This window comes from Bos javanicus, chromosome 9 (genome assembly GCF_032452875.1).
Source record: "Bos javanicus breed banteng chromosome 9, ARS-OSU_banteng_1.0, whole genome shotgun sequence".
Taxonomy (NCBI): Eukaryota; Metazoa; Chordata; class Mammalia; order Artiodactyla; family Bovidae; genus Bos; species Bos javanicus.
The window spans coordinates 61,843,577-61,860,356 of NC_083876.1; the positions used below are offsets into that span (position 1 = coordinate 61,843,577).

General features: G+C 39.6%; 1 protein-coding gene across 1 annotated transcript in view; it reads right to left on the bottom strand.

Annotated features, from left to right (window-relative positions):
- Positions 1 to 1,531: 1,531 nt before the first annotated feature.
- The window catches only part of SPACA1 (sperm acrosome associated 1), a 30,500-nt gene continuing 15,251 nt past the window's right edge, over positions 1,532 to 16,780 (bottom strand). Inside the window, exons 4-7 of the mRNA XM_061427850.1 lie at positions 16,553 to 16,659; positions 12,819 to 12,954; positions 3,501 to 3,621; positions 1,532 to 1,776 (exon numbers count right to left, since the gene is read on the bottom strand). Of these exons, the coding sequence (XP_061283834.1) occupies positions 1,620 to 1,776; positions 3,501 to 3,621; positions 12,819 to 12,954; positions 16,553 to 16,659 (521 nt within the window). The 3' untranslated portion in view covers positions 1,532 to 1,619. The remainder of the gene's footprint in view (positions 1,777 to 3,500; positions 3,622 to 12,818; positions 12,955 to 16,552; positions 16,660 to 16,780) is intronic.

Sequence of the window (16,780 nt, forward strand, 5' to 3'; positions counted from 1 at the left end):
CATTTCTGGTTGTTCTAGCAGAGAAAAGTGAGCTCTGGATGTTTCCACGGTGATATGTTCTAGACTGAGAATGACATTCGGAATTTGGGCTCATAACTCATGGACCAGGACTAGTCACATGACCCTACCCAGTCACAAGGGTCTGAGGAAGTACTGCCCTCGCATATGGCTGGAAAACAGATAGTCAGAAATATTCGCTAAATAGCACTGACAACTAAACCTCCTAACCTGACTGAACACTAATAGTCATTGAAGTATAGTTGGAAATGACTGCTGTTCATGGTTTTGAAAATAAGAATTGATAGTAATTACTACTGAAGAATGTTTAGCATCTGTGCTAAAGTTACATGACCATACTTAGTCAGGAATAAGAAATAGGAAGGCTTATTTTTTTTCATACTTATCTGGGGGAAAGAGGAATATCTCTCTCACATACCACACACACAAAACAATTCTTTTGGAAGATTTTATGAAAACAATTTCTTTTCACTTAGTCTCTAGTGGAATTCCTACAACAGATAACAAAATCATTTACCAGCCAATTCGTCATTGCTTCTCTCAAATACAAATGCGTTATAATAGAAAGCATGGAAAATTCCACAACACACCTACGTCTAAGCTACCAGAGGGAGGTATACCATAAATGTCCATTCACAGCATCTTCACAGATGTGCAGAGTTAACAAATCCCATAATTCCAGTAAAGTTGGCATTCAATTCACCTAGACAAAAAATGAAATATATTTTGTACTTACTATCATAGCCTCTGAAAATTTCTGATGAAGTCTACCAAATCAAATTATCTAATGTCTTAGTATCTTGGTGGATAGTTGATCACAACTGTGTCAGTTAATGACACAGCAGTGGTTGACAACAAGAAAGCAGTGATGGCATTGGGATAAGTTCTGAGATGTTACCACCTGCATGGCAAACACAATGAAGGCATGTTATCAGTAGCCATGCAAAACTCCTTAATTCACTGTTTCTATAAATTATAGGGCATGTTAAATTCTTGTCATTTACTCAGCTATTCCCAAGTTCCTTCCCAGTTCTTCATTATATAATCTTTCTATACGCAATCATAGTTAAATGGCTTAATACATGTAAAATGCTTTGAGCAATGCTTGGCACATAGCAGCTACTAAGTGTCAGCTGTTTTCATTATTATTATTATTTTATGTCTTAAAAGTGATGCTTTGCATGTCTCCTGCCCTTCAGGGATGTGAAAATTTGGTTTGCTTTAAGCAAGTTCAATCCAGTGCTCCCAGTGAGGTCTAACATGCAAGGTATCTTCCATATGTTTTTTTTTTTTTTCTTGCTGAGGACAGAACAGGCAAATCACCTTAGAAGTGATAAAAGTGATTTAAAAGATTTTGTATATGTACCTCTAGATAAAGTGAGTATCTGAAATGGTAAATGTTGAGAACAAATTTTAAAATTTTTGATAATTGCACCACCAAGATACACTGATTAAAAAAGCCCCTTGGTATACTGCATTACCTTCAGACTATAATAAATCACTTACAATACTGTTAAAGTATTTAACTATATATTTTATTTTTATAATAATGAATCTGATATGCTCTAATCTCCTTTGGTTTGTTATACATCATCCATGCATCATTCATTCCATTCACTTAAAGCATCATCTTCATGTCCAGGTATATCTGTTGGTGACTGGTCAAGAGAAGTTGAATCTTTGTATCTCATCGAACTCAGCTCAGACTGTATCTCAGTTGTCGAGGCCTTTGCCCCCCAGAAATCTTTGACTGCCGTCCTGGAAGAAAAAAGTTTTTAAATATTTTTTGAAATGAAAACTAAAACGTTAGTTTTCTATATATAGAAGAGCCTCCTTGTTGTTGTTGTTCAGTCGCTAAGTCATGTCTGACTCCACAACCCCATGGACTGTAGCCACCAGGCTCCTCTGTCCATGGCATAACCCTGGTAAGAATACTGGAATGGCATGTCATTTCCTTCTCTGAGGGATCTTCCCCATCCAGGCATTGAACCCAGGTCTCCTGCATTGGCAGATAGATTCTTTACTGCTAAGCCATCAGGGAAACCCATAGAAGTGCCTCCTTAGTCAGGATTTATTTTTATTTTGCAACCCATCAGCTGCACTGTGATAGTAGATGAGCCTTCAGATGTACCAGGGGGTGATACTCATGTAGGTATTAGAAATACTCTCAAATGATGAACTAGTTGCTTATAATAACCACATTTTAAAGTTGTGATTATTTTCAACTAGTATGCAGGGCAGGAAGCAACAGTTAGAACTGGACATGGAACAACAGACTGGTTCCAAATAGGAAAAGGAGTACGTCAAGGCTGTATATTGTCACCCTATTTATTTAACTTATATGCAGAGTACATCATGAGAAACGCTGGGCTGGAGGAAGCACAAACTGGAATCAAGATTGCCAGAAGAAATATCAATAACCTCACATACGCAGATGACACCACCCTTATGGCAGAAAGTGAAGAACTAAAGAGTCTCTTGATGAAAGTGAAAGTGGAGAGTGAAAAAGTTGGCTTAAAGCTCAGCATTGAGAAAACAAAGATCATGGTATCTGGTCCCATCATTTCATGGCAAATAGATGGGGAAACAGTGGAAACAGTGGCTGACTTTGTTTTTCTGGGCTCCAAAATCACTGCAGGTGGTGATTGCAGCCATGAAATTAAAAGACACTTACACCTTGGAAGGAAAGTTATGACCAACCTAGACAGCATATTCAAAAGCAGAGATATTACTTTGCCAACAAAGGTCAAGGGTATGGTTTTTCCAGTGGTCATGTATAGATGTGAGAGTTGGACTGTAAAGAAAGCTGAGCGCTGAAGAATTGATGCTTTTGAACTGTGGTGTTGGAGAAAACTTTTGAGAGTCCCTTGGACTGCAAGGAGGTCCAACCAGTCCATCCTACAGGAGATCAGTCCTGGGTGTTCATTGGAAGAACTGATGTTGAAGCTGAAACTCCAATACTTCGGCCACCTGATGCAAAGAGATGACTCATTTGAAAAGACTCTGATGCTGGGAAAGATTGAGGGCAGGAGGAGAAGGGGACGACAGAGGATGAGATGGCTGGATGGCATCACTGACTCGATGGACATGAGTCTGAGTGAACTCTGGGAGTTGGTGATGGACAGGGAGGCCTGGCGTGCTATGGTTCATGGGGTTGCAAAGAGTCGGACACTACTGAGTGACTGAACTGAACTGATTTTCAACTAGACAACACAAATATTAATTCAATAAACTTTTTGCTTTAACAACTACTATGTAAAATTGTGAAAACTGCATTTAAAAGTTTTCTCATGGCTGGGGATCAAGTCATGAGATCAGGTAGTTTGAACCAGGATTGTCTCAGGAGGGATGAAGAGAGTTGGACAGTCTTGAAACCTGCATAAGAAGCATAATGGACAGGGCCTTAGATTCACTGGACAGGGAGAGGCAGACAAGCAGATTTATTATCAAGGGTGATAGTTCAGTTGCAGTTCTTCACCTACCAATTTATAATTATGAAGATCAGTACAAAGATCACAAATATGCAGATAATAACTCCTATGGTCAGCACAAAAACTAGGACTGCATCAGTGTCTGGTCGGCTTGCTCTTTTCATCTGTAATTCTAGAGAAAAAAAACACATAGTGATGATTATTACTACTGGGAGAAAAAAAAGGAATGAACATCTAAATGGGAACTTTGTATCTGGAAAAGAGCTCTAGAAATATACAGCAAGAATTAGTGGAACGTGTTAATAAACTTTCTCTACGTGTTAGAAATGTTCTTTACAAACATGCAGAAAGGTTCAAAGAATCTGACAATAAACATCCTGCATTTCCACCACCTAGACACTACCATCAACATTTTAACTATCCTTCTGTTCATGCTTCTATCAATCCACTGATCCACCTTATTTTTTTTGATGCACTTTAAGATAATTTGCTAATGTCTGCACACTCTTACAGAATTCAAGAGAATATAATTAACTAGAGTGCAGTATTGGTTTATATTTTTTCTTTTGAGGTAAAATGTACGGACCCTGAATTGAACAACAATCTTAAATATGTTATTTATTTAGTTATGGCAAATGCAAACACATATATGTAATTCAAATCCCTAAAAACACACAGAATATTACTCTACCCCAGAAAGTTTCCTTAAGCCCCTCCCAGTTAATCCCTGCCCAAACCTTCAGGCACAACTACTGTCCTGATTTTCTTTTCCACATAGATTGGTTCTACCTGATCTAGAATTTCATAGGAATGGAAACATTCATTATACTTTCTTTTGTGTAAGGCTTTTTAACTCAGTATTATGTTTTAGAGATTCAACCATAATTGTTGCATATATCAACAGTTTTTTCTTTTTTATTACTGGGTCAGAGATCAGATCAGTCGCTCAGTCGTGTCCAACTTTTTGCAACCCCATGAATCGCAGCATGCCAGGCCTCCCTGTCCATCACCAACTCCCGGAGTTTACCCAAACTCACGTCCATCGAGTCAGTGATGCCATCCAGCCATCTCATCCTCTGTCGTCCCCTTCTCTTGCCCCCAATCCCTCCTAGCATCAGAGTCTTTTCCAATGAGTCAACTTTTTGCATGAGGTGGCCAAAGTACTGGAGTTTCAGCTTTAGCATCATTCCTTCCAAAGAAATCCCAGAGCTGATCTCCTTTAGAATGGACTGGTTGGATCTCCTTGCAGTCCAAGGGACACTCAAGAGTCTTCTCCAACACCACAGTTCAAAAGCATCAATTCTTCGGCACTCAGCCTTCTTCACAGTCCAACTCTCACATCCATGCATGACCACAGGAAAAACCATAGCCTTGACTAGACGAACCTTTGTTGGCAAAGTAATGTCTCTGCTTTTGAATATGCTATCTAGGTTGGTCATAACTTTCCTTCCAAGGAGTAAGCGTCTTTTAATTTCATGGCTGCAGGGTGACAATATACAGCCTTGACGTACTCCTTTTCCTATTTGGAACCAGTCTGTTGTTCCAGTTCTTACTGTTGCTTCCTGATCTGCATACAAATTTCTCAAGAGGCAGATCAGGTGGTCTGGTATTCCCATGTCTTTCAGAATTTTCCACAGTTTATTGTGATCCACACAGTCAAAGGCTTTGGCATAGTCAATAAAGCAGAAATAGATGTTTTTCTGGAACTCTCTTGCTTTTTCCATGATCCAGCAGATGTTGGCAAATTGATCTCTGGTTCCTCTGCCTTTTCTAAAACCAGCTTGAACATCAGGAAGTTCACGGTTCACACACACACACACACACACAAAACAGAATACTGCTCAGCCAGAAAATGAATGAAATCCTGACATTTGCAACAACATGGATGGACCTTAAAGGTGTTATTGCTAAGTTAAGTAACGTCAGATGGAGAAAGACAGATATAAATATGTTGAATTTAAAAAAATAAATAAAACAGAAACACACTCATGGATACAGAGAACCAGATTATTCGTTGCCAGAGAGGAAGGGGGTTTAGGGTAGGTGAAATGGATGATGGGGGAGAGGCAACTTTATGGTGGTAGATGGTAACTAGACTTGTGGTGGGAGTCTCCATATACATATATCAAATCATAATACTGTACACCTGAAACTTACATTAAAACATTTAAAACTTTAGCTCTTTAAAAGGAATCACTAGAAAAATGAAAAGATAAAATCCAGGGAAAAAATTTAATAAACCATGTATAACAAGTATGATCAGTTTGGGGAAAGATCCTGTAATTTCTTAGAAAACTAAGCATACCTCTACACTAGGACCCAGCAGTTCCACTCATAGGTATTTATCCAAAAGAAGTGGAAGTGTGTGTTCACAGAATGACTTGTATAAGAATGTTCATAGCAGTTTATTTATAATAACCCCAAACTGAAACAGAGTGGGTGTCCATCAGGAGACTGAATAATTGAGGCATGATCTGCCTCTTGAGAAATTTGTATGCAGGTCAGGAAGCAACAGTTCAAACTGGACATGGAACAACAAACTGGTTCCAAATAGGAAAAGGAGTTCGTCAAGGCTGTATATTGTCACCCTGTTTATTTAACTTGTATTCAGAGTACATCATGAGAAACGCTGGACTGGAAGAAACACAAACTGGAATCAAGATTGCCGGGAGAAATATCAATAACCTCAGATATGCAGATGACACCACCCTTATGGCAGAAAGTGAAGCAGAACTCAAAAGCCTCTTGATGAAAGTGAAAGTGGAGAGTGAAAAAGTTGGCTTAAAGCTCAACATTCAGAAAATGAAGATCATGGCATCTGGTCCCATCACTTCATGGGAAATTGATGGGGAAACAGTGGAAACAGTGTCAGACTTTATTTTTCTGGGCTCCAAAATCACTACAGATGGTGACTGCAGCCATGAAATTAAAAGACGCTTACTCCTTGGAAGGAAAGTTATGACCAACCTAGATAGCATATTCAAAAGCAGAGACATTACTTTGCCAACAAAGGTTTGTCTAGTCAAGGCTATGGTTTTTCCAGTGGTCATGTATAGATGTGAGAGTTGGACTGTGAAGAAGGCTGAGCACCGAAGAATTGATGCTTTTGAACTCTTGAGAGTCCCTTGGACTGCAAGGAGATCCAACCAGTCCATTCTAAAGGAGATCAGCTCTGGGATTTCTTTGGAGGGAATGATGCTCAAGCTGAAACTCCAGTACTTTGGCCACCTCATGCGAAGAGTTGACTCATTGGAAAAGACTATGATGCTGGGAGGGATTGGGGGGAGGAGGAGAAGGGGACGACAGAGGATGAGATGGCTGGATGGCATCACTGACTCGATGGACGTGAGTCTCAGTGAACTCTGGGAGTTGGTGATGGACAGGGAGGCCTGGCATGCTGAGATTCATGGGGTCGCAAAAAGTTGGACACGACTGAGCGACTGATCTGATATATATATATATATATATATATATATATATATATATATATAAGACACCTTCTTTATCCATTTGTCCATCAATGGACAGTTAGGTGGCTTCTATATCTTGGCTATTATAAATAATGCTTCAGAGAACATAGAGGTGCATATGTCTTTTTAAATTAGTGTTATGTTCTTTGGATAAATATACAGAAGTGGAAAAGCTGTGTCCTATGGTAGTATTATTCTTAATTTTTTGAAGACTCTCTATACTGCTTTTCGTAGTGGCTGCACCAACAGTGTACAAGGGTTCCCTTTTCTCCACATCCTCTCCAACATTTGTTATTTTTTGTCTTTTTTGATAACAACCACTCTAATAGGTATAAGGTAGTACCTGTGGTTTTGATTTGCATTTCCCTAACTAGTGATGTTGAGCATATTTTTATGCATCTGCTGACCATCTGTATGTCTTCTTTGGAAAAAATGTCTATTCAGATCCTCTGCCTGATTTTTATCAGGTTTTATTTATTTTTTAATGTTGATTACTGTGAGTTCCTTATACATTTTGGCCTATTAACCCCTCATCAGAGATACCATGTGCAAATGTCTCCTCCCATTCCGTAAGCTGTTTTTTTGTTTTGATGATGGTTTCCTTTGCTGTGCAGAAGCTTTTTAGTTTGAAGTAGTCCCATTGTTTATTTTTGCTTTTGTTTCCCTTGTCTCTGCAGTTAAACCTACAAAAACATCGTTAAGACCTTTATCAATAAGGTTCAGAAGTCAATTCAGTTGCTCAGTCGTGTCCGATACTTTGCATCCCCATGAATTGGAGCACACCAGGCCTCCCTGTCCATCACCAACTCCCAGAGTTCACTCAAACCCACATCCATCGAGTCAGTGATGCCATCCAGCCATCTCATCTTCTGTTGCCCCCTTCTCCTCCTGCCCCTAATCCCTCCCAGCATCAGAGTCTTTTCCAATGAGTCAACTCTTCGCATGAGGTGGCCAAAGTACTGGAGTTTCAGCTTTAGCATCATTCCCTCCAAAGAACACCCAGGACCGATCTCCCTTAGAATGGACTGGTTGGATCTCCTTGCGGTCCAAGGGACTCTCAAGAGTCTTCTCCAACACCACAGTTCAAAAGCATCAATTCTTCGGCACTCAGCTTTCTTTATAGTCCAACTCTCATATCCATACATGATCACTGGAAAAAGCATAACCTTTACCAGACCTTTGTTGGCAAAGTAATGTCTCTGCTTTTTAATACGCTATCTTCTGCTGCTGCTAAGTCACTTCAGTCATGTCCGACTCTGTGCGACCCCATAGACAGCAGCCCACCAGGCTCCCCCGTTCCTGGGATTCTCCAGGCAAGAATACTGGAGTGGGTTGCCATTTCCTTCTCCAGTGCATGAAAGTGAAAAGTCAAAGTGAAGTTGCTCAGTCGTGTCTGACTCTTAGCGACCTCATGGACTGCAGCCTTCCAGGGTCCTCCATCCATGGGATTTTCCAGGCAAGAGTACTGGAGTGGGGTGCCATTGCCTTCTCCCAATATGTTATCTAGGTTGGTTATAACCTTCCTTCCAAGGAGGAAGTATCTTTTAATTTCATGGCTGCAGTCACCATCTGTAGTGATTTTGGAGCCCAGAAAAATAAAGTCTGACACTGTTTCCACTGTTTCCCCATCTATTTCCCATGACTTGATGGGACCAGAGGCCATGATCTTAGTTTTCTGAATGATGAGTTTTAAGCCAACTTTTTCACTCTCCTTTCACTCTCATCAAAAGGCTTTTGAGTTCCTCTTCACTTTCTGCCATAAGGGTGGTGTCATCCGCATATCTGAGGTTATTGATATTTCTCCTGGCAATCTTGATTCCAGCTTGTGCTTCCTCCAGCCCAGCATTTCTCATGATGTACTCTGCATATAAGTTAAATAAGCAGGGTGACAATATACAGCCTTGACGTACTCCTTTTCCTATTTGGAACCAGTCTGTTGTTCCATGTCCAGTTTGAACTGTTGCTTCCTGACCTGCAAATAGGTTTCTCAAGAGGCAGGTCAGGTGGTCTGGTATTCCCATCTCTTGAAGAATTTTCCACAGTTTATTGTGATCCACACAGTCAAAGGCTTTGGCATAGTCAATGAAGCAGAAATAGATATTTTTCTGGAACTCTCTTGCTTTTTCCATGATCCAGCGGATGTTGGCAATTTAATCTCTGGTTCCTCTGCCTTTTCTAAAACCAGCTTGAACATCAAGAAGTTCACGGTTCACGTTTTACTGCCTATGTTTTTTTCCTAGGAATTTTATGATTTTAGGTCTTACGTTCAACTCTTTCATCCATTTTGAGTTTATTTCTGTGTACGGTGTAAGATAGTGACCTTCTTTCATTCTTTTGCATGTGGCTGTCAAATTTTCCCAATACCATTTTTGGAATATGAAGTTTTAAATTTTATGAAGCCTAATTTATCAATATTTCCTTTTATGGTGACTGGTTTTTGTCATATCTAAAAGGGAAGTCTTGCCTACTCCTGAATCATACAGATACTCTTCTATGTTTTCTTTTTTAAGCTTGATGATTTTAGCTTTTATTAATACATTTAGGACTATAACACATCTCTAATTTTTGTATATGTTTTAATATCCAAACACCACTTTTAAATCAGCATTCTCTCCCATATCTGTCTGCTTTCCTTATTAAGGAGACAAAATGAGTCTACTACATGTATTATAACACTGCTACATTGTAAGCTGATAAAAATGCAATTTATAGCAAATATTACTTACTTTTGAATTATATACCTTTCTTATGGCTCTTCCTGGTCCCTAAATCATAGACTCATTAAAGATTCATGTGGGGAAGGTCCTGAAAGATCATCTGATACAACTTTTATACAGATAAGTAAACCAACATCCAGGGAGATTTAATGATTTGTGAAAGCTATGTTTTATGTATTTTAATATTTTAATTTTGATAAGTACCATTCTCACAGGGGCTTCCCAGGTGGTACTAGTGGTAAAGAATCTGCCTGCCTATGTAGAAGATGCAAGATTCACAAGTTTGATCCCTGGGTCAAGAAAAGCCCCTGGAGAAGGAAATGGCAGCCCACTCCAGTATTCTTGCCTGGAGAATTCCATGGACAGAGGAGCCCAGTGGGCTACTGTACACGGAGTCATGAGGAGTTGGACATGACTGACTGCACACACACAGCACTCTAACAGACTTGGTCTCCTATTCAGGCAGTCTCAACTGCTTATTCATCTTGATTTTCTTTCTATTCTTTAAACACTATGAAATATAATTTTCCATTTTTCTTAGTAGTTCAAGAGCTATAAACTCAATTTAGTAATCTCATTAAATACTTCCAAGTACGATGAACAATTTTAAAAAGTTAAAGTTAGTCACTCAGTCGTGTCCGACTTTTTGTGACCCCATGGACTGTAGCCCACCAGGCTCCTCCGTCCATGGGATTCTCCAGGCAAGAATACTGGAGTGCGTTGCCATTCCCTTCTCCAGGGAATCTTCTCAACCCAGGGATTGAACCCAGGTCTCCTGCATTGCAGGCAGACTCTACCGAATGAGCCACCAGGGAAGCCAATTTATATCATATTTATATTCTAACATTGTTAAATTTAAAAAGTTTTTAACTTTTGATAATTTTAAACTTATAAAAGCAGTGGAATTTTTAAGCTCAAATGAAAAAAAAAAACTTTTAAGATTAAAACTTGAGGGGAAGAAATGCAAAATTTCTTTCCATTTATCTACTACCCTGAAATACTAGACAAGAGAGGTGGAAAATGAGAAGTATCAAGATTCTGGTTCATTTTAATGGTAGTCTTCTTGCAAGGGTCCCTTAGAGTACTTTTATGTCTAATAAAAAATAGTTTCCATTTCTGTTGAAATTTTCTAATGAAAAACAGACTGAATTTTGATGCTCTTACATTTTAGAAAAACTAAGCTTATGTTTGTATTAGTTTTTGAAGGTCACCATAACAAAGTACCACTAACTAGGGGACTTAAAAACAACAGAAATATCTGTTATCTCACAGTTTTGGAGGATAAATGTTTGAATACCAGGCATTGGTAAGGCTGTGCTCTCGCCAGTGGCTCTGAGAAGGATCCTTCCTTTACTCTTCCAGGCTTTGGGAGCCCCAAATGTTCCTTAGTTTGTGACAGTGTATCTCCAGCCTGGGATTTCTTTGGAAGGAATGATGCTAAAGCTGAAACTCCAGTACTTTGGCCACCTCATGTGAAGAGTTGACTCACTGGAAAAGACCCTGATGCTGGGAGGGATTGGGGGCAGGAGGAAAAGGGGACGACAGAGGATGAGATGGCTGGATGGCATCACTGACTCGATGGACGTGAGTCTGAGTGAACTCCGGGAGTTGGTGATGGACAGGGAGGCCTGGCGTGCTGCGATTCATGGGGTCGCAAAGAGTCGGACACGACTGAGCGACTGATCTGATCTGATCTGAACTCCAGTTTCTGTGTCTGTCTTCACATGGCTGTCTTCTCCCCATGTGTCTTTGAGTCTTCATGTATTCTCCTCTCTCATGTTCTGTGTTTCTGTGTCCAGATCTCCCTCTTCTCATGAGGACACCAGTTAAACTGGATTAAAAGCCCACTCTTCTCTAGTATGTAAGATCGTGTCTTAACTGAATTAATTACACCTGCAACAACCCTATTTCCAGACACCATCACATTCTTAAGTTATATGAGTTTGGACTTGAAAATATCTTTTTAGGGGGACATGATTGAATCAAAATAATGCCTAACTATAAAAGACAATTATTGTGAAAGTGAAAAATCTGTCATATGAAGGAATGGATGGGGCATTTTCATTAATTAAACCGTATCTACCCTGAAAATATTTCAATCATGTATTTGTTTCGAGCCAGTACCATACTGTGAGAACATTTAAAGCCAAAACATTTGTCTGACGTCTAAAACAGCCAAAAGGGTCTGTCACAGCAGTAAACCCAATTGTCCTTTTTAAAAGCAACTAATAGATATCAACATTTTCTGAAAACATTTTGTCATCTAACCAGTGCATATGCTAAGATGGCAGAGACATCCCCCACCAGTCCTAGACAGCTACGAGAGAGAAAAGTCAACTTGTCTCACTTGCTGACCTTGGGGACTGTGCCCCAGTCCTTAGCTTACACCTGTTGCCTTTGAATCACAGGAAGAGCTAACCACTACTAAGCAGTCCTAACAAGGACCAAGCTGGGGGACACGAACTGAGAACAGCTGTCAAAACCTTTAATAGCCTGAACTGTGACTCACTGAGATCTTTTTTAGTTGATGATGTTCGGTCCTTTTTTGCCTTTTATTGACATTATTCTTTTAATAACACCGAGTATATCCCAATATAGGACTACGGTTATTAGCTTTCACTGTAAATATTTTTTTTAAAGGACACTGAACAGTACATCAAAGAAAGTTTACAGTTTATTTTTTAAAATCACCTCCAAAATACCTCAGCTTGTTTCCAGTTAAATAAAAGGCAGTGAAGTGGTAGTCGCTCAGTCGTGTCCAGCTCTTTGCAACCCCACGGACTGTAGCCCACCAGGCTCCTCTGTCCATGGAATTCTCCAGGCAAGGATACTGGAGTGGGTAGCCATTTCCTTCTCCAGGGAATCTTCCCAACCCAAAGCTGGGATCAAAGCTGGGTCTCCTGCATTGCAGGCAGTCTTCATCATCTGAGCCACCAGGGAAAGTCACACTACCTTGTAGAAAAGTCTTAATGGTATAAAACTAGTGCTTCCCAAAATGTGATCTCTGGACCAACAACAACTAGGAACTTGTCAGAAATGGAAATTCTTGTGCCAGCGGATCTACAGATGCAGAAACTACAGGAGCTGGGCTAGTGGTCTGTGTCTCAACAAGATCACCATGTGATTCTGATGCTCTCTGAAGTTTGAGATATAAGCAAGTCATAATGTTGCTGGGTACTTACCAGTTGTCGTATAGATTGTGAATCTAATAGATGCTACTATTTCATTATTATCCAACGTTTCACACTCAAAAGCCTTGGGGTGAGTATCCCTGTGAACTTCCAGGATTGCTGAATCATTTGCAAGTATAATGGCTTGCTATTTTAAAAGAAAAAAATATATCAATATTCTTCATGAAAATCTAAGATCAGAAAATAATTTATTTCTTATAACAAAATAAGAGTCACTTTCTCTCAGTCTAGGACAGTAATTAATTATGTACTTGTATTTTAAAGTTAGACAGAACAAGTACCAACTTCCTGACTGTGTAAATCAGAATGAGTTACTCTCTGCATCTCAGCTACAGTTGGTCCTCCATATCTTTGGGCTCCACATCAGTAGATTCAACAAATCATAGATTTAAAATACTCAGAAAAAAAGAATTTCCAGAAAGTTCCAAAAAGCAAAACTTGAATTGGTTGCACAGTAACTCTTTACTTGGCATTTATATTGCATTTACAAATACTTATATAGCATTTTCCAAGGCAAACCATTGGAAACCTTTGTTTGTTTCCAAGGCAAACCATTAAATATCACAGTAATCCAAGTCTATGCCCCAACCAGTAACGCTGAAGAAGCTGAAGTTGAACAGTTCTATGAAGACATAAGATCTTCTAGAACTAACACCCAAAAAAGATGTCCTTTTCATTATAGGGGACTGGAATGCAACAGTAGGAAGTAAAGAAACACCTGGAGTAACAGGCAAATTTGGCCTTGGAGTACAGAATGAAGCAGGGCAAAGGCTAATAGAGTTTTGCCAAGAAAACGCACTGGTCATAGCAAACACCCTCTTCCAACACCATCAGAGAAGACTCTACACACAGACATCACCAGATGGTCGACACCAAAATCAGACTGACAATATTCTTTGCAGCCAAAGATGGAGAAGCTCTATACAGTTGGCAAAAACAAGACCAGGAGCTGACTATGGCTCGGATCATGAACTCCTTATTGCCAAATTCAGATTGAAACTGAAGAAAGTGGAGAAAACCACTAGACCATTCAGGTATGAGCTAAATCAAATCCCTTATGATTATACAGTGGAAGTGAGAAATAGATTTAAGGGACTAGATCTGATAGATAGAGTGCCTGATGAACTATGGACGGAGGTTCATACATTGTACAGGAGACTGGGATCAAGACCATCCCCAAGAAAAAGAAATGCAAAAAAGCAAAATGGGAGTCTGAGGAGGCCTTACAAATAGATGTGAAAAGAAGGGAAGCGAAAAGCAAAGGAGAAAAGGAAAGATATAAGCATCTGAATGCAGACTTCCAAATAACAGCAAGGAGACATAAGAAAGCCTTCCTCAGCAATCAATGCAAAGAAATAGAGGAAAACAATAGAATGGGAAAGACTAGAGATCTCTTCAAGAAAATTAGAGATACCAAGGGAACATTTCGTGCAAAGATGGGCTCAATAAAGGACAGAAATGGCAGGGACCTAACAAAAGCAGAAGATATTAAGAAGAGGGGGCAAGATACACAGAAGAACTGTACAAAAAAGATCTTCACAACCCAGATAATCACGATGGTGTGATCACTCACCTAGAGCCAGACATCCTGGAATGTGAAGTCAAGTGGGCCTTAGGGAGCATCACTACGAACAAAGCTAATGGAGGTGATGGAATTCCAGTTGAGCTGTTTCAAATCCTGAAAGATGATGCTGTGAAACTGTTGTACTCAGTATGCCAGCAAATTTGGAAAACTCAGCAGTGGCCACAGGACTGGAAAATGTCAGTTTTCATTCCAATCCCAAAGAAAGGCAATGCCAAAGAATACTCAAACCACCGCACAATTGCACTCATCTCACATGCTAGTAAAGTAATGCTTCAAATTCTCCAAGCCAGGCTTCAGCAATATGCGAACCGTGAACTTCCAGATGTTCAAGCTGGTTTTAGAAAAGGCAGAGGAACCAGAGATCAAATTGCCAACATCTGCTGGATCATGGAAAAAGCAAGAGAGTTCCAGAAAAACATCTATTTCTGCTTTATTGACTATGCCAAAGCCTTTGACTGTGTGGATCACAATAAACTGTGGAAAATTCTGAAAGAGATGGGAATACCAGACCACCTGACCTGCCTCTTGAGAAACCTATATGCAGGTCAGGAAGCAGAACAACAGACTGGTTCCAAATAGGAAAAGGAGTATGACAAGGCTGTATATTGTCACCCTGATTATTTAACTTCTATGCAGAGTACATCATGAGAAATGTTGGGCTGGAGGAAGCACAAGCTGGAATCAAGATTGCTGGGAGATATATCAATAACCTCAGATATGCAGATGACACCATCTTTATGGCAGAAAGTGAAGAAGAACTAAAAAGGCTCTTGATGAAAGTGAAAGTGGAGAGTAGAAAAGTTGGCTTAAAACTCAACATTCAGAAAACTAAGATCATGGCATCTGGTCCCATAACTTCATGGCAAATAGATGGGGAAACAGTGGAAACAGTGTCAGACTTTATTTTTGGGGGCTCCAAAATCACTGCAGATGGTGATTGCAGCCATGAAATTAAAAGACACTTGCTCCTTGGAAAAAAGTTATAACCAACCTAGACAGCATATTGAAAAGCAGAGACATTACTTTGCCAACAAAGGTTCGTCTAGTCAAGGCTATGGTTTTTCCTGTGGTCATGTATGGATGTGAGAGTTGGACTGTGAAGAAGGCTGAGCGCCGAAGAATTGATGCTTTTGAACTGTAGTGTTGGAGAAGACTCTTGAGAGTCCCTTGGACTGCAAGGAGATCCAACCAGTCCATTCTGAAGGAGATCAGCCTAGGGATTTCTTTGGAAGAAATGATGCTAAAGCTGAAACTCCAGTACTTTGGCCACCTCATGTAAAGAGCCGACTCATTTGAAAGGACCCTGATGCTAGGAAAGATTGAGGGCAGGAGGAGAAGGGGACAACAGAGGATTAGATGGTTGGATGGCATAACTGACTCAATGGACATGGGTTTGGGTAGACTCCGGGATTTGGTGATGGACAGGGAGGCCTGGCGTGCTGAGGTTCATGGGGTCGCAAAGAGTCGGACACGACTAAGTGACTGAACTTAACTGATATAGCACTTACATTATATTATAAATAATCTAGAGGTGTTTTAAAGTATACGGACAGAAGTATCTGTTATATTCAAATACTATATAATTTGCCATGTTATATACTAATATAATACCATGGTATTATATACTAATACCATGTTATATAAGAAAATTGAGCATCTCTGATTCTGATGTCTGAAGGGGTCCTGGAGTCAACTCCCTGAGGAAATGGAGCAACAATTGTACTTATCTGCAAAATGGGTATAATGATGGGATTACCTCATAGATTGTTACATGAGTAAAAGAAACTCTAGCAGTTGGTGTATATCTGGCATTTAATAAGCCCTCAACTAATGTTAGCTACTGTTATCAGTATACAAGAATTATACATACAAATGAAAACCTTGCTTCCCAAATAGAACACTTTATATAAAATAGATGCTTCTATGTTCTGATAATAGCTGGCCCTAAACATATATAAAGTTGTAGCTCTACTAAGAAATGAAAGACAATTTAAATCCCAATAATAATACAGTTATATGATTTTTACTTCATTTTTGCAAACTGCTTTTGAAGAGAAAGTGCTCTGAGAGTCATGAAGCACTGGGAAACGAATCTTATTACTCACTGAAAAGCACCAAATTATATACATTCATTACTCACCTGGTCTGGCCTTAGAAGTCTCCAAATATATTTGAAACGGTTTTCAGGAGATGTATGAACACATGCAAGCCTAACATGTTCAAGGCTTTCTGAAATTGGTCTACCCCCTGAAAAAAAATTACATACATATATACCAATGGGCCTTGTGCACTGCTTTATACACAAAACTACCTTTAAAAGTCGCCACCAATTTTAAAAGAAATTACACGCTGGAAGTCAGTAAACGTA